The 27,141-nt window shown below is 46.1% G+C and overlaps 1 protein-coding gene across 1 annotated transcript in view; it reads left to right on the top strand.

The window, feature by feature from the left end:
• Window positions 1-6,178: 6,178 nt before the first annotated feature.
• The window catches only part of IKZF3 (IKAROS family zinc finger 3), a 128,496-nt gene continuing 107,533 nt past the window's right edge, over window positions 6,179-27,141 (top strand). Inside the window, exon 1 of the mRNA XM_075350138.1 lies at window positions 6,179-6,238. Within this exon, the coding sequence (XP_075206253.1) occupies window positions 6,232-6,238 (7 nt within the window). The 5' untranslated portion in view covers window positions 6,179-6,231. The remainder of the gene's footprint in view (window positions 6,239-27,141) is intronic.

The raw sequence follows: 27,141 nt of genomic DNA, 5'->3' as shown, positions 1-27,141 counted from the left end.
AGGTTATATAACAAAATATTGAGATGAACATATGTTGTTGACCAAATACCGTATTTTGCGGACCATAAGACGTACTTTTTTCCCCCAAATGTTGGGGGAAAGTGGAGGGTGCGTCTTATGGTCTGAATGTGGCTGCGGGGAATGTGGGTACTGCGGTGGCACGGGTCATCGGGGGCACGAGCAGGCTGTAGCAGCCTGCCGTGACCACGTGGATCCGCTCATTTAATATGCACGCTCATCCCCCACCCATCATCCCTCAGCGCTGAAGCAGGCACTGACAGGTGGGCGGGATGATGGGCGGGGGAAAAACAGCCGGCCCGCATGATCACCCCTGGCAACTACGGTCTGGGGTGATCATGTGCGGCTGTATTCACTGCTCCCCACGCATCATCATCAGCGCGGGGAGCAGTGAATCAGTGTACAGTACCCACCGTTCCCCTGCAGTATCGCTCGTCCTCCCGTCTGTATCAGCGGCAGCGCCGCTGAGTGGAGCCGTCCCCGTTACCCTGCTGCATTGCGATCATCTCCTGTGTCTGTACCGGCGGCTGGGTGGAGACTAGCGGCGCGCACAGCGATGACGTCATCGCTGTGCGCACGTGTCCACACGCAGCCGCAGGAGATGATCGCGATGCAGCAGGGTAACGGGGACGGCTCCACTCAGCGATACTGCCGCTGACACAGATGGGAGGACGAGTGATGCTGCAGGGAGTGAGGTAAGGTGAGGTGAGTATGAACGTTAATTTTTTTTTATGTGCCACAGGATGCGGCCATACACCAGGATGGGGGTATATTATGAGCAGGATGGGGTCATATGAGCAGGATGGGGTCATATGAGCAGGATGGGGTCATATGAGCAGGATGGGAGTATATGAGCAGGATGGGGGTATATTATGAGCAGGATGGGGGTATATTATGAGCAGGATGGGGGTATATTATGAGCAGGATGGGGGTATATTATGAGCAGGATGGGGGTATATTATGAGCAGGATGGGGGTATATAGCAGGATGGGGCCATATGCCATGATGGGTTATATACCAGTATATAGCAGGATGCGGCCGTATGGCAGGATGACGGTATATAGCAGGATGAACGACATATACTGTATATACAAGGCAGGAGGATCATTACCAGGCTGGGGTACCTTAGCAGAGAATTTGGGGACATTACCCCCATAACAGTGTGTCATGTCAGCAGCAGATCCTCGCCCCATAACAGTGTGTCATGACCACATTTTTTGCTTAAAATTTTATTTTCCTATTGTCCTCCTCTAAAACCAGGGTGCGTCTTATGGTCCGGTGCGTCTCATAGTCCGAAAAATACGGTACTTATTTATTTTCCACCCAAAAAAAATCTTGCCAAATCAAACAAGGTGATTTTCTGGATTTGTTTTCTCATTTTGTCTTTCATAGTTGTGGTCTACCTATGATGTCAATTACAGGCCTCTCTTATCTTTTTAAGTGGGAGAACATGCACAATTGGTGGCTGACTAAATATTTTTTTTTCCCCACTGTAACTTTAACCTTAAATACTATGAAACTATGAAGATGCATTCTCCCTATATAGAGACTTCACTTTGATGTTGTTCCTTGGGGATAATGCTTGACTACTGCAGGGTTGTGATTCTTAGGCTATGTGCATTCTTTTTTTTGCACCTACTGTTGGTAATTTATTCTCATTAATTGTAAATCCGACAGTGGCCCCACTGCCTTGATGGTATGCTTTCTACACAGGACATCATTGTAGAAAATATACACTTTTTTGGCAGTGGTTCTTGGTCTAGAAAAGTGCAGTTTGTTGTGCTCTCCAATATAATTTAATATATCATAAGCAAAAGCATACTGGCAAGACAAAGGCCATAAGGACACTTTTTTCACCTTTGGTGAATGAGGGCCAATGTAAATGTTAACATGTATACCGGGACGTTTGTCAAACCGTATATTTTGAGGGTAGTGCACAAATGCAATGTGCACTTAGCTTTTCCTAGTGTGGGTACTGATCTCATATATCCCTCTTGACAATTTTGTGACACGGGTCTGCACAGGATGCTGCTTGTCAATCTGCGACAAAACACACTCTGGGGACTTTTAGTTTTGGCCTTAATGCAGCTTTAGACTACCTGCTGAATTATATTTTAGCCAGGATGAAACACATCAGTAGATTGATAGGGACATAATGGTAATTTTATGATTGTTGAAGAAAATTGAAAAAAAACTTAATACTTCATTTTCACTGCCCAATATTCTAAAATTCAGTGAAGTAACTGGGGGTTCAAGATGCTCACCACAGCCCTAGATAAATTCCTTGAGGGGTGTAATTTCCAAAATGTGATTACTTGTGTGGGGTTACCACTATTTAGGCAAATCAGGGGCTTTCCAAATGTGACATGGTGTCCGCCAACAATTCTAGGCAAGTTAAATGGTGCTTCTAGCCTTCCGAGCCCTGCCGAGCTCCCAAATTGTAGTTTTCCACCACATATGCACTCAGGAGAAATTGCAAACATTTGGGACCCAAACAACATTGTTGTGGGGAAAAATATGATTTTTTTTATTTTCTTGGTTCAATGTTTTAAAATTCTGTGAAGCACCTGGAGATAAAAAAAAAAACCTTGAGGGGTCAAGTTTCCTAAATGGGGTAACTTGTTGGGAGTTCCTACTGCTTAGGCACGTCAGGGGTTTTGCAAACACAACATGGCATCTGCTATCTATTTCAGCCAATTTTGTGTTCCAAAAGTCAAAATGTGCTCCTTCCCTTCAGAGCCCTGTTATGCACCCAAACAGTAGTTTTCCACTATATGCATGGGGTGTCAGTGTACTCATTTTTGGTATCGGTGTAATTCAAAATTTGTGGCTAAAGTAACATTTTTGTGGTCCCCTCTATTTCTAGTGTCAGACTCTTGCAGCGCATGGCTGTAGGCACACTTGCTCTGGTTAAAACTGCTGGCTGTCTAGATTCCCGGTGCTGCGAGAGTTAAGTAATTTGTCTGGTCTAATAACTCAAAATTAAAAGTGGTTCTCAGCTGTTCTGAGTTTCCCATTCACCTCTGCTATAAATACTCCCCTCTCAGCTCAGGGAGTTGCCAGTGATAGCTCTGCTATAGCTAGCCTCAAGAGGGAAATTGTGAGCTGTGGACCAATAAGTCCTTTTTTGGAGACGTAGCCAGAGAATATGGCTTGGATTGTGTGGTGTTTTCCTTTCCTTTAATCCCATGTCAGTTTGCCTCACTTGTCCGTTCCCCATTACGCCTTCCTGTTTGGTGTACCTTGAACGATTGCTGTTTCTTTTACCCCTGTCTGTTTTATCCCCTCTATGTCTTTAACATAGAGAGGGTCTAATATTCCTTCTGCCCTGCACACTAGACATGGTTGTATTCAGAGAAAGACAGGGATAGGAACATCTAGCAACCCCATGGAGCTCAGGGCTGCTGAGGGCAAGTGTCAAGAGTTGCCCCTCCCTATCCTTCCCTAGTGGCAGTGTATCCCTTCTCCCGTCTTGCCTTGCGCCTACCTTGGTGGAGCGTGCCAACCAGGAGCTGCCCTGCAGTGGTACCCGGTGCCTTTTGTTAAATGATGTTCTTTCCACTTCCGGATTATGGCCCCAACAGTGCTCAGTGGAACCTCCAGTAGTTTTGAAATTCTTCCATAATCAAGGCCAGCAATATGTTTTGCAGCAATAAGGTTGCAAAGGTCTTGAGACAGCTCACTGATTTTACCTACCATGAAAGGTTTCTTGTGTGGAACCTTAGTAATGAGACCCCTTTTTTATAGGCCATCTGTTGAACCAACTGATATTTTTTTTCACTCCAAGTGGCAAAATTGCTTTCTCATTACAAACAGATTTCAGCTGGTGTTATGACTTTCCATAGCTTTTTGCACCTCTCTTTCTTCATGTGTTTAATACTTTTTCCCTGTGTCATTTTTCATTATTACTAGAGTTGATCGAATCCGCCAAAATCCAGGACTGGCAGATCCCTGCCGGATTGAAAATAAAATCCGGATCCGCTCCGAATTCCGTGCCCATATAAGTCTATGGGGACCAGAATCTGGAGATTAAAAACGTTTGTGGAAGGGATAAGGGGGTAGGAGCGGTGTACTAACTCGATGCTGTGTCATGGCAGCAAACTCCTTCCGGGTCACGCTTTTCCCTTCCGGAGCCGACAATTCAATATTCATTGTTTTGGTCATCTACCGGCACGTGTAATTGGTTGCAGCTAGATGCGCCCCCACCCTGAGTGGGAGCGTGTCAGCTAACTGCAACCAATCACTGGCGGCAGGATGGGCGGTGGGCAGGGAAAGCAGTGCAAGTGTCTGCGGCTCATTATGGTGAACGTGCATGTCTTTCAGAAACACATGAACACTCTTATCAGAGTGTGCAGCTGTGCCGGTGATGCGCTGTCAGACTCATACAAGTCTGACATGACATCAGCCGGCATGGCCTGCCGCGCTCCGAGCAAGAGTGTGCATGTACCTAGAAAATCATGCACGCTCCTGTCAGAAGTGTGTGCGGCTGTGACGGTGATGCGCTGTCAGCTTCATACAAGTCTGACATGACATCAGCCGGCAAAGCCTATCGCTCTCTGAACATGAGCGTGCATGTACACAGAAACACATGCGCACTCCTGTAAGAAGTGTACGCGGCTGTGTTGGTGATTTGGCTTATTTTTTTGTATTATTTAAATAAATAATTAAAAAAACAAACGACGTGCGGTCCCCCCTAATTTTCATCCCCAGCCATGATAATGCCAGCTGGGGACTGGTATTCTCAGCCCGCAGCGTCCCAGAATTGCCACATCTATTAGATGTGACAATCCCGGTGCAATACCGGCTCTTCTCGATTGCCCTGGAACGGTGTGCAATCGGGGTAATAAGGGGTTAATAGCAGCGCCCAGCTGCTACTAAACCCAAGGTCAGTGATGGCACAGGTGTCTATGAGATACCTGCATCACACTAACCTGCAAATGAAAGTAAATAAACACAAACACAGAGAAAAATCCTTTATTTGGAATAAAGTACAAAACGCACACCCTCCTTCACCTCTTTATTAACCCCCAACACCCTGCAGCTCCGGCGTAATCCACACGAGGTCCCATGCTGCTTCAGCTCTGCTACATAGCCAGCGGCCATAGGGCACAACCGCAGGCTGTGCAGACAATGACAGCCGCGATGACTGCACGGCAGGCAGATATTGTCACAGGCTGGGGGCGCGTGTGCCTGCAACTAATCCCAGACGAGAGGATGGCCGGTGTGCGGGGAAACATGGAAAGCTGTGTGTATACGATGCACCGTACAGGAAGTGAATGCGCGACCCGAAAGCAGTGTGCCGCCATGACACCGAGTCTCGGTAAGTATGAAACGCTGTTTTATTTCTGTTTTTCTTTATTTTTCAATTATTTTCCCCAGTGTCAGATCAGGATCGTCCACCTGGAAATCTTTGAAACCGCGCGGATCCGGACTTTTACACTTCGGATTCGCTCAGCCTTAATTATTACACATAATTTATGGACATCTATGATTTGATGATTTTTTTTAATTTTTTTTTCTTATGTGGATTTTATGGGCTGTTACCAACATCTGGTGAAAAATTCATGTCACTATCACCTTTAAAAATACATTTGTTTAAAAAATATCTGTCTCGCTTAATAGCTATTTTACGCACTGTGGGTCTCCTGAGACATCATTTTAGTATTTTGATAAGCGATATGCTCTATTGCTCTCACATTTGTAGTACTGAACCCTGCAACTTAATAAAAAAAAAGTGCACACAAAGCCATGCAGAGATGTACGTGGAATCACTTCACATGATACACAGGTTTAAAAGATGTACATATTTTCTAAAATGCAATCAAATTGCAAAAAAAAAAATCAATTTTTTTTTATTAGAGGAAAAAATGTTTTGTTTCTTGCATGTTATACTGATCCAGATCAGTAGTTCTCATGCCTTTTACAAATGTCTAATGACTCACTCTTTATATCAGCGACTCTGTAGGTTAGTGTCGCCTGTTCTGTGACAGGTTATATAGTGGAAGATCAGAGACTACTGAACCACCACAACCACAATCCTGCCCCCCAGCATGTCACATCATGACGCCACATCCCTTCAACCCCCACCTTTCCCCGGAAACTGCTTGTTACTTGGAGTCTCCTACCTGTCTGCTAATTGGAGACTGCGCAGCCGAAGGCAAAGAAACACGTGGAGCAGATCACTGGGAGGGAAACCTTGGGAACAAGCTCAGGATGACAGGTGAGAAGGTGGAGATGGCAGCAGCACAGGTTTTCTGCTTATGTCTCCAAAATATCATGATATAAAGATAGAAAAAAATATCTTGAAATTAAAATGACTATTTAAAAAACAAAAACGTTAAAAGTAAATTATTTTACGTTCACTCTATAGTTTCATTTTAGTGCTTATAGTATTTTTTTGTCTTTTCTTTAAAGAAAAACTAAAGAACCAATTATGTAGTTTGATACTTTTTCAGGATTCAACTTTCAATTGTATTGATGTTCTTGAAGAGTAACTGTACTTTCACAAAAGTTTTGACGAGTTAGATATTTTGAATGGTGGAGATCGTAATGCTACAATCCCCCAACCTTCGGCAATCACTAAAGCTGAAATGTTCAGCTCACCCCAGCTCACCTCACTTGCGGGAAACTGTCTTTAGTCATGGAGGAGAGGGGCACTTAATGGAACGCTTCTACCCCTTCGTTTTTTTGATCAGCGTTCATCTCAGCACCCAGAGTCTCGTCAATACTTTGGACGTGTCTTTAAGCATTGCAAATTTTTCCTGAAACTGCAGTTACTCTTAGTATTTTCTTGATCGAACTATAAATTACATTGATTCATATATGTGAATAGATGGACGGCAGCATACATAACTCATTTAGACATATTTCTGATGTGCACAATATCATATATCTCAGGGAAGACAAAACAAGTCTTACAGCACTCCATGTGAACAGGGGTGCGTATCTGTTCATGATCTATAATAGTAAAAAGAGTTACAGCCGCACACTGAAATGCCAAAGTTTTCAACTACCAAAAAAATCTAAGAAAAATGTAAAAGGTTTTGCATATCAAAATGGCCATTTTCATATCTGCCCAGTAGCCGCGTCACAGCAATCTCATTATACTGGGTTCTACTCTTCCTTTCTGCCTCTGACTGGGGTTTAAACATATATCATGAGGATACTGGATACTTCTCAATTTGTATGCTCAATCTATTGAATTGTTCTAGCTAGATATTGTGTATACTAAACAATGTGATTTCTTCTAAACTTCTATGTTTAGAGAATTAAAAAAAAAAAAATCTAATTACAGAATGAGAACTTATTCAATTGCCATCTTTAGCTCTTTGTAACAACAAGCTACACATGCTTTACACTAGAGATATCAGTCATCCATTTTCTAAATGACAACACTGCCATAAGTTTAAAAAAAGACAAATCTCTGGTTAATCCAGAATATTCATTTGTTGTTTGGCATGAGTGACTTTGAAATTTTACCTGAAAACAATCAAAAAGAAAGTCCAGCTGTGATTTCCACCTTTATTACTTCCATTGTATATGTAAAGAGTCAGAATTATTTTTTTCTCTGAAAGTTGATCCCATCCTAAGCAGATATCATCAGCTCAGACGAATATCATATCGTTGAATAACAGGGACTCCATTTATAACCGTGACATCATTTTAATATGGAAACCAAGGCATATACTGTAGTCATCTCATGTCAAACATGAATTTGAGGCAAGTACGATAGCTCATGTTGGCGTACACAATGTGCGAACTGGAATTTTGGCCAAATCGCATAATAATAAATGAAAGGTCACATCTGTGCCAGTTTTGTCATTTGTAATAAAAATGTTGCCTGGTATGACCTGGCGTGGGCTCCATGGGAAGATTTTATAGTAAAAAAAAAAACATACAACGTGACACACACCTACACCCCTAAACTGAAAACTGTCAGTCATGGAAAGGACATCTGAGGGTAAATGTTCAGATGTACAGTATGTTACATGCAGACTTCACTGGGGATTTTCTGCAGCTTTTGTCCTTTGAAATCACAAGTTATATATGTTGTAAATACAAAGGATAATGGGTACTTTATGGATTTTCTGTATGTTACTCCACTACAAATCTATCATTTTTGGACAATTATATTGAGGGACAATTCAATTTATTAGCGCTAAAATATTATCACAAATTGCTACATTCAATTGTAAATGCCTAAGAAAAATTTACCTGTGTTCTGCCATTGATTACACCATTTTCAAGTACCTACGCCAAAATTTAAAAATGAAAAGAAACGGAACGTGATTAAGCTTTTTATGTGAAGTAAGACATAGCTATGATTGCACTGCATATCTGCATAAAAGTCACATAAAAGGAGTGTATTCTACAAGGGTCATTGCTGTTTTAAAATAGGTGAGGAACAAGTATATTTATGTTTGTAACCGATTTTAAAAAGTTGCAATCTGCGCAAAATAATTTAAGAATTTTGCATTGGCTTTCGACATTTGTCATTCTTTTCAAGCTCATATATAACATTATCAAGAGGACTGACATACTTAAATTTGCCTCAAATTTGTGCTGGTGTTATTCGCACCAAAGTTATTCAGATGAGACATTTGCTAAATATGTAGTGTCAGATCTGAAGTGAACACATTAAAGATTTGGTACAATTTGCAATATTTAAATTTTTACCAAATTGTCACTCAAAATGGCAGAAAGGAATTTTAAAGGTTTACGTATATTTACGTCATCGACCGTGTCCCTTTCATGCAGTTTCATGCCGCTGGTAGATAGAAGATCCACCCATAGCTGTTAACCAGTTAAATGACACTGACAGCGGCATTTCACACGTGAATACAGGAAGCACGTCATTGATCCCGCCCATCGGCACGCCCATCACTTTATGGTGGGGTGCCGATGGGATATTGTGAAGCCCCACAGGTGGTGTGTCGGTGCATTACCTTCAGGGACTCCACGTAGCTGGATCTGGTCACAGGTAGGAGATCTTCTTCTTTTCGTGACGCCACTCTCAGTATTGCGGCCAGTAGGGACCGCCACTGCAGGTTGAGGGTCGCCTGGGGCTGATGGTGTGTGCAGTTAGTTGGAATAGCCTCCTGAGAGTGAGGCAAGCCCCAGGGCCCGGTGTAGGTGCGTAGTACCACAAGGCGCAGAATGACTCAACACAGGCAGGATGTCTTTCAGGGTTTTTACTCACAATTGATGGCAGGGTGAGTGACCCGGGCGTAGCTGGGTTGAACCAGGCGGGAACCAGGTGTCCTTCAGGCTGACTTGTGAGGGTGACTACTAACTCGCCTTCCTTAGCCCTTGGTGGTTTGGGGTGACCCCGACTTTGAGTCCCTATGGGGGTCACCCAGGGAAGTTGCTGAAGCCTCACTCCCCTTCGTTTGCCGTGTGCTTGTTGCCTGGGCCAGATCACTCCAGCTTCTTGCCTCCTGTGAGCTATGGGCCCTAACTGTGGCTACGTGGCTGCGGCTTTTTGTGGTGTTGTGGCGTGGGCTTTGAGAGCCCCACACCGGCAGGTTTAGCAAAAGAAAGCTGGATCTATCTCCGCTTCGGGATCTGCCGCCCGTTTGGGCCTGGTACTCTCTAGCAGTCTCCTTACTTCCCACTCCGTGCTCTCTCTTTAGCTGAAGATGGATTTCGGGTAGCACTCCTAGTTGACCGTTCTCCCCCGTCAGTAGCCACTGCGCGGGCGCTGTTAGACAGCAACAGCCCCACAGGTCTGCTCCTCACTGAGCCCTATGGAGTTCTGCTCTAACTGACTCACTGCCCCTCCTCTCCTGTTCTTGCCTACGCCACCTAGCAACCAGATTCTCTTACCACACCCCTTGAGAGGAGATGGAGGCTTTTGGCCCCCTCCACTATTCCAGTGAAGGTCAAGGCTTTTCCCCCTCCTGGGATCCCCAGGGGTCCTCTCATGGGTACATGTGTGAGACCTGATTACTATGCGCCTGTGTACCACACCCCTGTCAGCCTTCTGGATTACCTGTATTGTACTGTCCCCAGCATGGGTGCAGTACTCAGTGGTGCCTGACCAGGTCAGGGGCGCCACATTCCCCCTTAGTTATCACCAGCACGTCCTCGGGCTGCAAGACAACATTTTAAAATGCATAAAACATTAAAACATGTAAAACATTTTTAAAAGCACCAGGTACCATACATCACCACCCTCCACCCACAAGTCCGTTAACCCACCCAAAACCCTTTCACGTTGGCCGCGGCTTCAGCCACTTCTGGCAGGATGTAGAGGCGGCTTTCATGGGCTGGTGGTTTCAGGGTATACCTGGCCTGGTGGATCCGCGCCTTCAGCCACTTCTGGCAGGATCCAGAGGCGGCCTCCACAGTTGATGCTGACCAGGTACCCTCTTTGTGGTGGAGAGCCAGGCCCCATAAACAGGCATGCTCTCTGGTCGCAGGTGAGCCAAGGCCCTATATACGGACGGGCTCCTCCTGGTTGCAGACGAGCCAAGCCCCTAAACAGGCTGACTCTGGTGGTGGTGGTGCCCTCTGGTGTAACTATTTACACTGCGAGAGTTTGTGGCTATAGCCAGTTCATAGCCTTAAGGTTTATGGTTTTCTCACAATAGTTTTTGTGGGCACATGCTTAAACGTAAACGTTGCAAAACAAACTTTTCAAACTGGTCAAAACAGTAACTTCTCTTCTTACTTTACTTTTACTCCTCCATACCAGGGCTTGGGCCTGTTGGGCTGCGGCACCTGCTGCTTTCTTGCTCTTTGTCGTCGTCTGAGGTAGTCTCATCTGTAGGTTCCTTGTCTTTTCTTTCTTGATCTTCATCTGTTTCCTTTGCTGCATCTGTTTCTTTATCTCTGTCTTTTCTTTCTTCTTTGGGACATGGTGCTACATCTAAGGCATACCAGCCTCTTTCTCCTTGGTGCATGGTGAACTGCACTGTGTCTCCCATCTTTAAGTTTCTGCCAGGGTGTCCTCTGGGCAAGTGGGCTCTCACATCCCTCCTATTAACGAAAATGCCCTCTTTCATACCCGGTGCCACAATAAAGCCGTATCCGCTTTTCAAGTTAAAGTCTTCCACCACTCCTCTGCAAAGGGGTCCTCTGGCCTGGGCTTTGGCTCTTCTCAGGAACCTTTTCTCCTGTAGGTCTCTGGCTGTGACTTCTCTCTGCTCTGGAGACTGTGGTGCAGGGGACAGCGTTGTTCTGTTGCGACGCCTGGTCTTGCGGGCTGGGTTCTGCTGGGCTGTTACCTCAATGCCTGCAGGGCCCCAGGTGAGGTTTCTGGGCTGGTCTTCATCAGCAGACGGTGTCAAGTCCTCCTCATCCCAACGGGAATAGGGTAACATCTCCGGCTCTGAGTATTGCTCCACTGCCGGTGGCTCCGGAGTCAGCTCCTCAGCTTCCTGGCCTCCTCTCCCCCTTAGTTCTTCTTGGCACTCCTTTGGTGGCAGTGCTGGGGATGGGCTTTCTTCAGCAGGCCCAGGCGGGGGACTCTTTGGCGTGGTTGCTGCAGGGATTGCTGGAATCCTCTTGGGGGTGTGCGGAGGGAGCATGTACCGGTCCACCAACCATTGTGGAAACTTGGCCTCCATGTCAGCCTTCAGCCGCCAGTATTCGGGGTCCTCCCCCAGCGTGGGCTTTCCAGCAGGGACATCTTTGGACTGGGGAGCGGTGTCTGCTCTGGCCTTGCAGGCCGGGGTAAATGGTGATGCAATCTCTTGGCGGGCCGCGCCCTGTATGGCGGCGACCTGGTCTTGGCGGGCCGCGCCCTGTTTGGCGGCGGCCTGGTCTTGGCGGGCCGCGCCCTGTATGGCGGCGGCCTGGATCGGCGTCGCAGCTGCGATGGGATCTGTGCAGGCTGGGCTGGGCGTCGCTGCAGGGACCGGGTCTTGGTGGGCCGAGCAGGGCATCGCTGCGGCGGCCGGGGCTTGGCGGGCCGAGCAGGGCATCGCTGCGGCGGCCGGGGCTTGGCGGGCCGAGCAGGGCATCGCTGCGGCGGCCGGGTCTTGGCGGGCCGAGCAGGGCATCGCTGCGGCGGCCTGGGCTTGGCGGGCCGCACCTGGCGTGGCTGCGGCCTGGCTCAGCGTCGCCGCGCCGGGCGCCTCTTCAGGGACCGCGGGCGTGGCAGCAGGGGTCGGGGCATCCGGGACGGCAGGGGTAATACTGGACTCACCCATCGGTGGCAGCATCGGGGTCTGAGTCGTCGCCGTCCGGTCTGGCACTCGTCGTGCGGTTCCCCTCTCATAGGCCTGAACCGCGGCAGCCATCTCCAGAAGTTCCATACGTTCTTCTCGGATCTGCTCCACGACCCGGGTCTCCAGTCGGTCGCAGAACTGGGCCAGCTCCCGATACCACCAGGCAGCGGAGCCCGGTTCTGGATTTCTGCGGTCAGACGCCATTTCTTCTGCGCCCTCTTCTGCACGACTCTCCAGCTGTGGACTCGCCGTTGCCTCTAATAGCAAGCTGTTCAGTTTCCGCTCTGCCTCTTTCAGCAGCTCCTCTCCCAGCAGCAGGCTTCTGGCTCCCTTTCTGTCCCGACGTCTCTGGACGCTTCCACTCTCATAGCTGGCAAGGTCAGAACTCTGCAGGGGATCTCTGGGTAGCCACACCTCTTCGTGGGCGGTAACTTCTCCCAGCGCGGGCTGCTGTTGTTTTTCAGCGCGCTTTTCATGGTGGCAATATGGCGGCGCTTCCAATTTTTCAAGCGGACCGCCCAGGCACATGGTCACCTGTCTCAACAGGTCTAGTCCTTATCCTGTTCGTGACGCCAGATGTGAAGCCCCACAGGTGGTGTGTCGGTGCATTACCTTCAGGGACTCCACGTAGCTGGATCTGGTCACAGGTAGGAGATCTTCTTCTTTTCGTGACGCCACTCTCAGTATTGCGGCCAGTAGGGACCGCCACTGCAGGTTGAGGGTCGCCTGGGGCTGATGGTGTGTGCAGTTAGTTGGAATAGCCTCCTGAGAGTGAGGCAAGCCCCAGGGCCCAGTGTAGGTGCGTAGTACCACAAGGCGCAGAATGACTCAACACAGGCAGGATGTCTTTCAGGGTTTTTACTCACAATTGATGGCAGGGTGAGTGACCCGGGCGTAGCTGGGTTGAACCAGGCGGGAACCAGGTGTCCTTCAGGCTGACTTGTGAGGGTGACTACTAACTCGCCTTCCTTAGCCCTTGGTGGTTTGGGGTGACCCCGACTTTGAGTCCCTATGGGGGTCACCCAGGGAAGTTGCTGAAGCCTCACTCCCCTTCGTTTGCCGTGTGCTTGTTGCCTGGGCCAGATCACTCCAGCTTCTTGCCTCCTGTGAGCTATGGGCCCTAACTGTGGCTACGTGGCTGCGGCTTTTTGTGGTGTTGTGGCGTGGGCTTTGAGAGCCCCACACCGGCAGGTTTAGCAAAAGAAAGCTGGATCTATCTCCGCTTCGGGATCTGCCGCCCGTTTGGGCCTGGTACTCTCTAGCAGTCTCCTTACTTCCCACTCCGTGCTCTCTCTTTAGCTGAAGATGGATTTCGGGTAGCCCTCCTAGTTGACCGTTCTCCCCCGTCAGTAGCCACTGCGCGGGCGCTGTTAGACAGCAACAGCCCCACAGGTCTGCTCCTCACTGAGCCCTATGGAGTTCTGCTCTAACTGACTCACTGCCCCTCCTCTCCTGTTCTTGCCTACGCCACCTAGCAACCAGATTCTCTTACCACACCCCTTGAGAGGAGATGGAGGCTTTTGGCCCCCTCCACTATTCCAGTGAAGGTCAAGGCTTTTCCCCCTCCTGGGATCCCCAGGGGTCCTCTCATGGGTACATGTGTGAGACCTGATTACTATGCGCCTGTGTACCACACCCCTGTCAGCCTTCTGGATTACCTGTATTGTACTGTCCCCAGCATGGGTGCAGTACTCAGTGGTGCCTGACCAGGTCAGGGGCGCCACAATATCATGACAGCCGGGGGTCTGCTGAAGACCCTCTTGGCTGTTATCACAATCTTCCTGTAAACGTTTTGCTGCGAGCTGGTGTTCATAGGAGATTGTGATATCTGCTATATATAGCAGTGCTGATAACTCCTTTATCTGTCATGTCATTACGATCCTCCTTTAAATGCAGGCTGCGAGTCGGCTTTCATAGCAGATTGTGATTTCTGTTGTACATAGCAGTGCTGAGGCACTGCTCTGTATAGCAGAAGAAATTGGACAATTGAATACTGTAATGGCCGCTTTACACGCAGCGACATCGCTAACGAGATATCGCTGGGGTCACGGAATTCGTGATGCACATCCGGCCTCGTTCGCAACGTCGTTGCGTGTGACACGAGCGACCGCTAACGATCCCAAATACTCACAAAATCGTTGATTGTTGACACGTCGTTCATTTTCCAAATATCGTTGCTCGTTCTGGAAACAGGTTGTTCGTCATTTCTGAGGCAGCACACATCGCTACGTGTGACACCCCAGAAACGACTAACAACACCGTACCTGCGTCCTCGGGCAACGAGGCGGGAGTGATGTTCATGCGGCTGCTCTCTGCCCCTCCGCTTCTATTGGTGACCCGCTGTGTGACGTCGCTGTGACACTGCACAAACCGCCCCCTTAAAAAAAAGGTTGTTCGCCGGCCACAGCGACGTCGTCAGGAAGGTAAGTTCGTGTGACGCGTACCTGCGATATTGTTCGCCACGGGCAGCAATCTTCCCGTGATGCATGCACAACGGGGGCGGGTGCGATCGCTAGTGACATCGCAGCGTGTAAAGCGGCCTTTAGAAGTAAAAACGAAAAAGTTTTAAAAAAATCTTAAATAAATAAAAATAACACCAACGTATAAATCACACCCCTTTTGCCCCAGTACATATAAAACCATTAAAAAAAAATATTTGGTATCACTGCGTTCAGAAATGTTCCATCTATCTAAATATAAAATAAATTAATCTAATCGGTGTATGGTTTAATAAGGAAAAAAATAAAAATTCCAGAATTAAGTTTTTTTTTTTTTTGCTCACTGCAACACTTAAATAAAATGCAATAACAGGCGAACAAATTTCTGAATTTTTTTGTCACCACTGAAATAAAAAACAAAATTACGGTATACATGTGTCATATCTGCGTACTCATACTGACCTGGATAGTCATATTGCAGTTATGGGTCTTGGTAGAAAGAGAGGAAAAACAGAAAATCACTGGGTGGTGAAGGGGTTAACTGAAAGGCACTCCCATACCCAGCTGTTAAAGCACAAAATGAACGTGTGCATTGTGCTAGACAGACAGAAGTATATTAACAAGTAGCGAAGCATTGCTCTATTGAAAGCACCAGCTTAGCTGAATTTTGCCTCAAAATTTGGTTTGCAGTGAATACATTTGCACAGATATCAATAGTGACTCTGGAGATGGAAAATGAGTCTGCCATACACTGCTCCCCTGGGAACCATCATTGTTCAAGTTATAATAATTTGTAAGTGCATAATGGGCAGACAACATAAAAATACATTAGCCTGCTCTCTGATGCGACAGCAGTGTGGGAAATAGTGCAAAGCAAGTTTTATTTTTTTTTTTTTCAAACCGCTTACCAAATTGTTTGACTTTCAAAATTGTGCCATTGTGACGCCCTGGCCAGGCCAGGTAGTCACAGATAGGGCCCCACATTACACCTGTCCCCCGTTGGTAACATACAACCAAACATATTAAATCCTAGTCACCCCCCTCAGAGCTTGATGGACACACCAGGGGGAGGAACCAGGCGGTTGGAAGATGCCCATCTAGGAGTCTCAGACAGCCTGAGGCGGGAAAGTAAACACAACAGTCTAGAGTTCAAGTTGGAGAGGTGTGTGGGCTGGAGCTGTGTGCAGCTCCAGCAGAGGAGAGAGAACCCAAACTGAGCAGGTGCCAGGGTAGGAACCCTGGTACCACTGGCTTGGAGGCAGACGGAGGCCTCTGTCTGCAGGAGCCGGGAAGACGGCTCGGTGGAACCGAGGTAGACCGGGACAGGGTAGTGGCCCGCTGGTACCGACCCGGGGAACTGACTCAGAAACCGGAGCACAAAGGGGGGTACTCAGACCCTGAAGCTAGGTCCAGAAGCCACTGGGGGCTAGCTAATTAACTGATTGCGGCCAGGACTAGAAGTCCTGTCCCACCCAAAGTCCCGACTGAAGACAACAGCCCAACGAGGGGGATAGAAAGCCACCGCCACGGCTCAGAGATACCACGAGCCAGCGTCTGCGGGCAAAGGGCTCCTCAGGCTACCACAAGCCGGGAGCGGACTCCTGAAGTTGCAAGCACAGGCAGTCCACCATCACACACAGGTGCAGGAGAAAGACAGAGACCACCAGCTGGGTGGGGGACTAAACTACAGCCGGCTGTGGGCACCGACCACCATCACCTTGGTTTACCAGAGACTTGTGTGTTTACTAATAGTGAGTACATCAGCACCCTCCGGTCGACCATCTCCCTGCACCGCCAAACACTCCCAACGGGTCCCGGGGCCACCATCCCTGCCCACGGAGGGGTTAACAACTTGCTGCCAAACATCTCCCCCGGGTGCTCTGTAACTGCAGCGGTGGTGTCCACCTTCACCACATCCCGTGGGTGGCGTCACGAACTTAACACGGCTCAGTCCGTACACCTACGTCCCCAAACCACACACCCCCTTTTTGATTGGAGTGACCGCAGGACCCCCGGCTCCAGAGACCCTCAAGCCACCCACTGAAGGTCCGGATCCGAGCGGCTTGGCTGCCGAGCACAAGGCGGTACACTATTATCACATTATAATAGTGCCTCACACCTAATTTGGTGTTTTAATGCTATATTTACTCATGTAATATATATTTAGTAGAATTACCGTAGTATAAAAATTTGTAATGAAATCTGCATTTCCTTTATGTTTTTTTGCAAAGTTTGATTAGGATTAGTGATGGGCGAGTAAAGTTCGGGGTCCGTACCGAACACATAGTGTTGATGCACACGATCACGAACACAAGATTTCTGGGAAGCTCGTGTTACAGTTCAGGTCCAGTTCGGGTCCATGGGCTGTAAAAAAAGCACATTATTAAAAAACTTTATGATTATAATGACTCCGTCTCCCGGCCGCTTCTGCTTCTGGGTCCGATCATTAACTTCTGACGGTATTCACTGCACTGTTCATCAGTCAGCAGTCTTTGGCTGTTTTCGGCTGTGTTCACGGTGAAGTCAGGAGCAGGTTGGCTGCATGTATTTCCATGCAGCTGAGGCTCTCCTATCAGGAGAGTGTGTGCCGTGCCGGTTGATAGCGTTGGTGATTGGCTGCGTGACAGTGTGTCTGATGCTTCCAATCACAGACCCGGTCTGTGGATCTATTGTATAGTAAAAAATATATAAATACAAAAATTGGCATACGGTCCCCACATGTTATGATAACCAGCACAGATAAAGCTACAGGCTGCAGACAAAAGCCACGTGCTTATCTTGGCATGTATCAAAATAGAAGGAACCGCATGCGGCTTTTTTTTTTTTTTTTAATTATTTAAATAAATAAATTAAAAAATGTGGGGTCCCCCTAATTTTGATACTCAGCCAAGATATAGCTCGATAGGGTAGGATTCACAGGCTGGGGAGACCTATGCTTATTTAGCTTCCCTTAGCCTAAAAATAGCAGCCTGCAGCTGCCCAGGATTGTTGCATCCATTAGATGTGACAGTCCTTGCACTTTACCCGGCTCTTCACGATTGCCCTGGTGCGTTGGCAATCTGGGTAATAAGGGTTTAATGTCAGCTCACAGTTGCCGATAAGCCTTATATTAGTAATGGGAGGTCTATGAGACCCCCCATTACTAATCTACAAGTGAAAAGAAATAAACTCAGACACCCCAAAAATCCTTTATTTGAAATAAAATTCAAAAAAACCCTCTTTCACCACTTTTATTAACCCCCAAAACATCCCTACAGGTCCAACGTAATCCACACAAGGTCCCACAATGATTAAACTCTGCTATATCTGAAGCCACAACATGCGATCATGGAACATGACTGCCCAATGTGCGGTTCAGGCAGAGACTGAGCAGTGATCAGCAGTGACGCCACTCAGGTTAGCCGCGGCCACAGCTGGAGGTTCCCATGGTCCTCCGCCTGTGACCGCAGGTAACTTCATGTCAGGTGACTACAGTGACCTCACCTGAGTTCATTGAGGTCAGGTTACCTGCAGTCACACGTGTAGGGCAGTGGGCACCTCCAGCTGTGTAAGCACAAGCCAGCACAAAATGGCCGTCATCCTGAGAGCACCTGCACCCGGTCTCCTCCGCTTTTTAATGCACAAGTTTCAATAAACCGGATTTTTATGCTTGGACTTGGGATAGTGTCGTTGCTTCTCTTTATCTTTGATTTACTTAGGTTACCTGCAGTCACAGGAGGGCAGTGGGAACCTCCAGCTGTGGCAGCGGTTAACCTCAGTGATGTCAACATTGATCGCATGGCTCACTTAGTCTCCGCCTGAACCTCACAACGGACGGTCATGTTCTATTGCCGCTCGGTGTGAATGCAGACGTAACAGTGATAGAATCATCGTGGGACCTCGTGTGGATTACTTTGGACCTGCAGGGGTGTTTTGTGGGTTAATAAAGTAGTGAAAGAGGGCTTTTTTGTATTTTATTTCAAATAAGGGATTTTTTGTGTGTTTGTGTTTATTTCTTTTCACTTACAGATTAGCAATGGGGGGTCTCAAAGATGCTTTCCACTACTCATCTAGGGCTTAGTGGCAGCTGTGGGCTGTCATTAACCCCTTATTACCCTGATTGCCACCCCACCAGGGCAATTGGGAAGAAGCGGGTAAAGTGCTGCCATTGTCGAATTTAATTGATGCTGCAATTCGGGCGGCTGCAAGATGCTATTTTTAGGCTGGGGGGTGCCCAATAAGCATGGGTTTCCCCAGCTGTCTGGCTTTATCATGGATGGTTATCAAAATTGGGGGGGACCGCCCGCCATTTTTCAAAATTAAAATTATTTTTTAAAACAATTAAAAAAAAAACAAAAGCCGCATGTGGTTCCTCCTAGTTTGATACACAGCCAGGATAAAGCGGGCTTTACACGCTGCCATATATCGGGCGAAATGTCGTCGGGGTCACGTCGTTAGTGAAGCACATCCGGCATCGTTTGATATATCGTAGCGTGTGACTGCTACGAGCGAGTGTGAACAAGCAAAAATACTTACCTTATCGTTGCTCATTGACACGTCGCTCATTTTCAAAATATCGAACGTCCTTCTGTGCTCCGGTTGTTCATCGTTCCCAAGGCAACACACGTCGCTCCGTGTGACACCCCGGGAACGATGAACTGCAGCTTACCTGCGTCCCGCCGGAAATGCTGAAGAAAGGAGGTGGGAGGGATGCTTACGTACCGCTCATCTCCGCCCCTCCGCTTCTATTGGCTGGCCGCTGTGACGCCGAACGTCCCTCCCCCTTCAGGAAGTGGATGTTCGCCGCCCACAGCGAGGAAGTTTGGAAGGTAAGTATGTGTGACGGGGGTTACAACATTGTGCGACACGGGCAACAAATTGCCCGTGCCGCCCAAACGATGGGGGCGGGTGCGATTGCACGATTAATTGCAGCGTGTAAAGCAGGATTTAGAGAACAGTTGGGGGCTGCAGCCTGTAGCCATCTACTTTTTATGTCCTTGGTATCATAATACGGGGGGACCCTACACCAATTGTATTTATTTTACTTACGATATAGACCCGCAGACTGGGTGTTACGAGGTTGGTGGATTGAAGAGAAAATAATAACTTTCAATCGCAACTTGGGGTCCATCGTGCAGAGATGGAATGCCGCAGTCAAAAAACCCAGAGGGCAAGGTAGACACAACAGCTTAAATGATAACTGAAAAGGAGCACACACCAACCTGTGTTACATCACATAGGAGTATATATAGAGTCGCAATAACCAATATTGTCCTCACAGAGGTTATGCAAATTAAATGGAGACGTCGCTGTAACCAATTTCGACTTCATAGAGGTTACGCTAATCAACAACTCAACAGTAGAAATGTGCACGGTGCATATAATAACCTTGAACATGCTGTGCTTACAACAGGCCATGTCCGAAACTACCTGCCTAGGTGACCTGTCTAGGATGTGGAGTAACCTTCTCACAGATCCGGGCCATGGTGTGCACGACACCTACCTAGGCAGCCTGTCTAGGATGTGAAGTAACCCTCTCACAGACCCAGGCCATGATGTAAATGGCAGCTGCCTACGTGAGAAGTCTATATGAGAGGGACTGTTCACCACGTTTAGTAAGTGCCCAGGGTGCTATAATGGCGGACAGCCAGTCACCCACACATACAAAGACCAAATGATAACTGTGCACACATGTGCGCCAGGGAGAGGTTTAAATAAACTTAGCACCACCCCAAACACTTACGCCCAGTCAGTAAGGACATTGCCTGTGTGCCAATCCGGCCGTTCCACGTCATCAAGTCTGCTGACATCAGACCACCAATAAGGCGCCGCCTTGTCACAGACATGCTCACTAGCTTGATCCCTGCACTTAGCCTCGGACAGTGCACATTCTGTCCGCACATGCGCTGTGGAGCATTTCTCAGACTTAGGCTGGAGTCACACAAACATATGAAAAAACGGTCCCATTCTCATCCAGGAGAGTAGGACAATTTATTCTCACTTGTCATCCGTGTGCTGTCAGTGTGCAATCCGGTTTTTTTTCTCAGCAGCAATTAGTGATTTACAGTCATTTACAGGATTATTTACAGTGTTCTGTGCTACATGATAGAATTGTATCCATAAAAACGGATATCACCAGGATGGTCCGTGTGCTGTCCGTGTGACGTCAGGTTTTTTTCTCGCACCCATTGAGTTGTATTGGCGAGTCTCAGACAATTTCGGCAGCAAATTGCAGCATGTAGCGACTTTTCTCTCATCCAGAATGTGGATGAGAAAAAAGCTGACCAACTGACTATCATTGGTCCAAGTGCAATGCGAGATTTTCTCGCATTGAACTCGTCCGATTGATTCGGTTGTGTGAGCGTACCCTTAGCTGCAGGATGACAAGAAAACAATTGAACGTCACGGAAGCGAGCAAATCGCTGAGATCAGCGTCTAGGCTGAGTAGCAGCCTCAGCAGTCGACCCGGAATGGGAGACCAAGATTCCCGAAGCACCCGGGATCTAACTCGTACTAGAGGGGTACAACAACGCATAACACCAGGTCTGTGATTGGAAGCGTCAGACATGCTGTCACTCAGCGTGTGAGTGCGTCTGAATGCAAACTATCACAGACTCCCCTGTCTGTGATTGTTTGCATTCAGACACACCCACACACAGTGGGGAAACCAGTGCATATTCAATTAAGGTAATGAGTGGTCCGGGAAGTGAATGAGCGGCCGCGGGAGCAGTGTGACAGCTGTGCTGGTGACTCGGTGAGTATGAAGTGCTTGCTCCTACCCCTAGATTATATGGTGACCGGCATCTGGCCAGATTCCGGGGAAATGTTATTTCGTGACTGACTGCTGAATCAAACTCAAGTTTCCTAGACATGCATGAGGTTGAGTTTGAGTGAAGCCTGTATGTGTGAGTTTGCGACAAGAAACCTGTGGTTAATTCTGAAATCTAGGTCTGTACTTTGAATTTGGGCTTAAGTTCCTAACACTCTCACATTGCCTGTTTACGCTCATGTGGTCCCAATCTGTGTTCAAAGCAGTGACGTCTGTACCAACCATTCTCACTGCTAGAGCCAGAGATTGGCTGAAGAATAATATCACAGAAAGACTAGATGCCATTGCGGAGCTGAAATAAAGGCAATAAGAGCATGGACACATAACACTGACACAATGAGCCTTTAAAAAGTATTGTACTCTTTATTATTTTATAGCTATTTGCTGCCTCCTTTCTCCTTTTCATCAAAGGTAGAAAGTTTCTGTAAAATATTGCACACAAACTCAAATTATAGTACTACATGGAAATGCTTTTTTAAAATGTTGAAAATTGTTGCACTTCCTAAAATTTTCACAGAAATCTGACCATAAACCAGGTGGACAAAACTGAAAAGTAAAAAGGGTGAAATGATTAGTATATGTATATGTTTTGTACAAACGTATAAGACAAGCCTTATAGTTTGTGATAGTGAGAAATAATGTGAATTCCGCTGATCTACTAGGTGAAGGACCTATGAATTTGCATTTGCCCTGTGATCCATTGAGTTCACAATGGCTAGCTCTATAGAAGTGGCCAGAAAGACAATACCTCATCGCCCACAAATGTTCTGAATGCCCGGCGTTGTCTGCATGTTGTATCATTGTGCACTAGTCCTGCAGCTCTACATTCGGTGGGCTTTAGAAGTGGTTAACCAATATGAAACAAAGTCTAATTAAGATCGCTATGTACTTCCATTTTCTCATGTACACACTCATTTTCTGTCCTGTGAATAAAGCACAAACATATTTAATCTATTAGCATAGAGTGATCTATTATATAACCTATTAAGCAAAATGAAGATTATTTATTTTATTGTATGTTGAAATTAGGAATACTGACTCCAATATTTCCCATTGCTGCAGTCAATAGTTTGGTAGTGAATCGTTCATTTACAAGTGGTCACTAGCAAGTGACGGGTTTATACTGAATCATGAAAGTCTACTAGAAGTAGACACTGACCATGAAGACCCTATACAGACTGTGCCTAGGTTCACTCCCTTCATGTCCTGCCTACTTGTTCAAAAATATGCAGATGTCAGTCAATACATTGACCCAGGTGTTTTTAGTTAGCAGAGGTTCTTCCTATTTTTGTTCTCAGCTACTAGTTTGACAGCATGTGAAAGGTGACTTTTTCAGTAGCTTTCACATGTGTTGTTGCTGTATGTAAGTTTTATATTTATTTATTTATATATAAACCTCTACCCAACATTGAACTCACCGGTACGTCCTATATTGATGGTCGTTCCCGCAAATGGACTTACCAGCACGTTCTGGTGATCGTGTGGGTATTGGAGCTGTACTTGCGCAATCTTCACTGGGAGCTCCGCTTACATGGCAGCAGAGAACCGGCTCTCACAGCCAGGAACTGTCCCAGCACCTCCCCTAGCTGTTTAATTTACCGAATGCTGCGATCACTGTTGATCACAGCATTTTTAGGGGGCTGGGAGATGGAGTATGCTCCTTCATTGACATAGCAACCCAACGTCAAATGACAACCTACAGATTACCTATCTACGGTGGCCTGATACAAAGAGGTGATCTGTCAATGTCTGTCTTACTCAGTACTGGTGCCTTTAAATACATTCATCCCGCGTTGAGACTAATAAATGTCAATATACCACTTAGGGACTACGTATAAAAGTAAATAAAAAATGTAAAAAAGAACAATTTAAAAAATATAATATTCCAATAATTATGTATAGCTGTGTAAAAACAAAAATAAACGAAAAAAGTAAACAATTGGTATTGCCACGTTTAGAACAACATGATCTGTAAAAAGATCACACTAATTAACCCCTTCAGTGAACACAATAATGAAAAAAAAAACTTAGCAAAAACTATGTCTTTTTATTAGAGATGAGCGAATAGTGAAATATTCAGGTTTGGATTATGCTATCCGAATACCGAGTTCTATTCCAGTATTTGTCACAAATCACTAATCTAATGCAAGTCAATAGAGAATCTCAGCATTTTTCTTGAAGATTTCCCAGAAAATGCTTAGGTTCCCCATTGACTTGCATTAAATTTGTTATTCGTTATTCGTGATGAACACTGGAATAGGACTTGGTATTCAGTTAACATTATCCAAACCCGAATATTTCATTATTCGTTCATCTATACTTTTCATCATGCACCTTACAAAAAAAGTGGAATAAATCGAGATCAAAAAATAAAAATGGTATATCTGAAAACGTCATCTTGTCCTGCAAAAACAAGCCACCGTACAGGTTTGTCAGCTAAAAATTAAAAAAGCTATAGCTGTCAGAATACAGCAATAACTTTTCTTCTATAAAATAATTTTATTATGTAAAAGCGGTGAAACATAAAAATACAAACGAGGTATCACTATAATCATACTGACCCTAAAAATAAAGCTGTCTTATCACTTTTACGACACAGTGAACTCATCCTGTAAAAAAGAAGCCGTCACATTATTCCAGTGGCAGAAAAAGGGCCTATACCCTATAGCCTTCAAAATTCGTTGATGAAAAACCTTTATTTTGTAAATAAAAAGCATTTTTAGTGTGATAGTAGCTAAACCTGAAAAAACAATATAAATATAAGCCGCCCTAACATTTACCGTATATTGCATGGTGATCAGCATAAAAAATAAATAAAGCCAATTCTTCAACTGGTGTTGATTTGTTTATTCTGCCTCACAATGATCACAGTAGGCTCAACATTTATTCTGCACTCTACACTGAGCTCTTACACCTGAGTTTATATGTAAATCTCAGAAAAACATGATTCAGACAAAATTGCCAATTGAAAATTCAGTGTAATAAGGGAGAGAGAGTTATTTTGAATTCCCATCTAACCTGTGATATTTTTACACCTCTTTTTAGGAATACAAAAAAATGTGGTCAACAATAGTTTTGTGCATCTTTGAAAAGACATACCTCTGAACAAAGGCTAAACATAGTCTGGAGTAAAGGCTGCTTTACATGGTACGACCGATTGTGCGATTTCACAATCGATCGTACCCGCCCCCATCCTTTTTGTGTCACGGGCAAATCGCTGCCCGAGGCGCACAAAGTCGGTAACCCCCGACACACATACTTACCTCTCGTGCGACCACGCTGTGGGCGGCGAACGTCTACTTCCTGGAGTGGGAGGGACGTTCGGCGTCACAGCGACGTCACACGGCCGCCGGCCAATAGAAGCGGAGGGGCGGAGATGAGCAGGATGTAAACATCCCGCCCACCTCCTTCCTTCCACATAGAGCCGGCGGCTGACGCGGGAGGCAGGTACGTGATGTTCATCACTCCCGTGGTGTCACACGGAGCGACGTGTGATTCCACGGGAACGATGAACAACCGGCGCCCGATTTCAGAACCGATATTATGGAACCTAGCAACCAGTACACAACTCACGATTTGTGAGCGATACTGCGTCGCTAGGAGGTGTCACACAGGCCGGCATCACCAGCGATGCCGGATGTGCGTCACAAAAACCGTGACCCCGACGATCTATCGCACGATAGATTGTCTGGTGTAAAGCAGCCTTAACTCTGCTTGCCACATTATAGTGACTGTATCCATTGGGGGCCACGAATAGCAGTCAAGTGAAACCATCAAAACACAAGTCCCCACTCAGATCCATCATCTGTAGGTGGCTTCCACATTACTGGTAGCATAAAGGTTCTAGAAAAGTGTTATGGCTGCCCCCCAAAAAAGAAATCCAGAAAATTGTTCTTCCAAATCCAAATGCACCCTGCCTTCTGAGCACCACATCCACATGTTCTGTATTATTGTAGTGTTGAAACTCTGCTTAATTTATTAATTAATTTTATGTCTCCAGAAGCACGAGCTGTGCACAATGTACTGGGCATTACAAGGGATTATTTGCAATTCTTGATTCTTTAACATTCACTGTATTTGACACCATGGGTGTTTTCCAGAGATAAAATCATCACTACTCCCATAGATGAATTCCCGGAGGGGTATAATTTCCAAAATGTGGTCACTTATAGGTGTTTCTGCTGTTATGATACTAAGGGGCTGTACAAATGGAGTCCGCAAACTATTCTAGGAAAATCTGCTCCAAAAATCAAATGGCGCGCCTTCCCTTCTGAGCCATGCTGTGTGGCCAAACAGTACTGTACAGTAGCATGTGGGGTATTGCCACATTCTGAATAAACTGTGACCATTATGTGGTCTTTTTTACCTATTCCTCCTATTAAAATTAGAAATTTGGTGCTAAAACAACCTTTTAGTGGTAAAAATGTCTTATTTAACTCTTCATCGTCCAATAGTTTAGGTTTATGACTGTTGTGTCAATATGCTTACTGCACCCCTAGATTAATTTGTTGAGGGGTGCAGTTTGTAAAATGGAGTCACTTGTGGAGGATTTCGGCTGCAGTGGCACTTCAGGGGTGTATTATTTGCTGGCTCCTCATCTGCTACTTTTCCTCTGACTGTTGGGTCCCTCAAGGTTCAGTCCTTGGCCCCCTTTTTCTTATTAGAATCATAAGAAAGTATAATATAAAAAGGGTCAAGTATTACAAAACAAAAAAAAGCTTCTAAAACATTAAGTTTATTTAAATCTTTCCCCCTTATTTTCTCCCTCCACACTGCCCCAATTGGACAGACCATCAGTAGATTTGGCTTCCAGTACCATCTTTATGGTCTTGACACAAATATACACCTCATCCCCTGACCTCACCCCCGCTGTACTACAGAATAGCAGTGACTGTCTGGCTGCAGTTTCCAACATCATGTCTGCTCTCTATCTGAAACGTAACCTATCCAAAACTGAACTTCTTCTATTCCTTCCATCCTCTAAACTTCCTAAACCTGACATCTCCCTCTCTGTGTGCGGTACCAGGATTACTCCTAGGCAGCAGGCTCGCTGTCTGGGTGTTATACTGGACACATCTCTCCTTCACCTTCTATCTACTGTACAATATCTTGTCTTCTATTGTTGCCTGCAGCTCAAGAACATCTCTAGAACCCTCCCCTTTCTCACCATAGAAAATACAAAAACCCTCACCGTGGCCCTGATCCACTCCCGCCTTGAATACTGTAATTCTTTTTGGTCTCCCCTTAACTAGACTCTCTCCTTTACAGTCCATCCTTAATGCTGCAGCCAGGGTCACCTATATTAACCGTTGCTCAAATGCTTCCACTCTGTGCCAGTCATTGCACTGGCTGCCTATATACAGTCATATGAAAAAGTTTGGGCACCCCTATTAATGTTAACCTTTTTTCTTTATAACATTTTGGGTTTTTGCAACAGCTATTTCAGTTTCATATATCTAATAACTGATGGACTGAGTAATATTTCTGGATTGAAATGAGGTTTATTGTACTAACAGAAAATGTGCAATCCACATTTAAACAAAATTTGACCGGTGCAAAAGTATGGGCACCTCAACATAAAAGTGACATTAATATTTTGTAGATCCTCCTTTTGCAAAAATCACAGCCTCTAGTCGCTTTCTGTAGCTTTTAATGAGTTCCTGGATCCTGGATGAAGGTATATTTGACCATTCCTGTTTACAAA

Source organism: Anomaloglossus baeobatrachus, chromosome 5 (assembly GCF_048569485.1).
Source record: "Anomaloglossus baeobatrachus isolate aAnoBae1 chromosome 5, aAnoBae1.hap1, whole genome shotgun sequence".
In the NCBI taxonomy this organism is placed as follows: domain Eukaryota; kingdom Metazoa; phylum Chordata; class Amphibia; order Anura; family Aromobatidae; genus Anomaloglossus; species Anomaloglossus baeobatrachus.
Note: the sequence above shows the minus strand (reverse complement) of the source record. Positions and strands in the feature narration are given on the sequence as shown.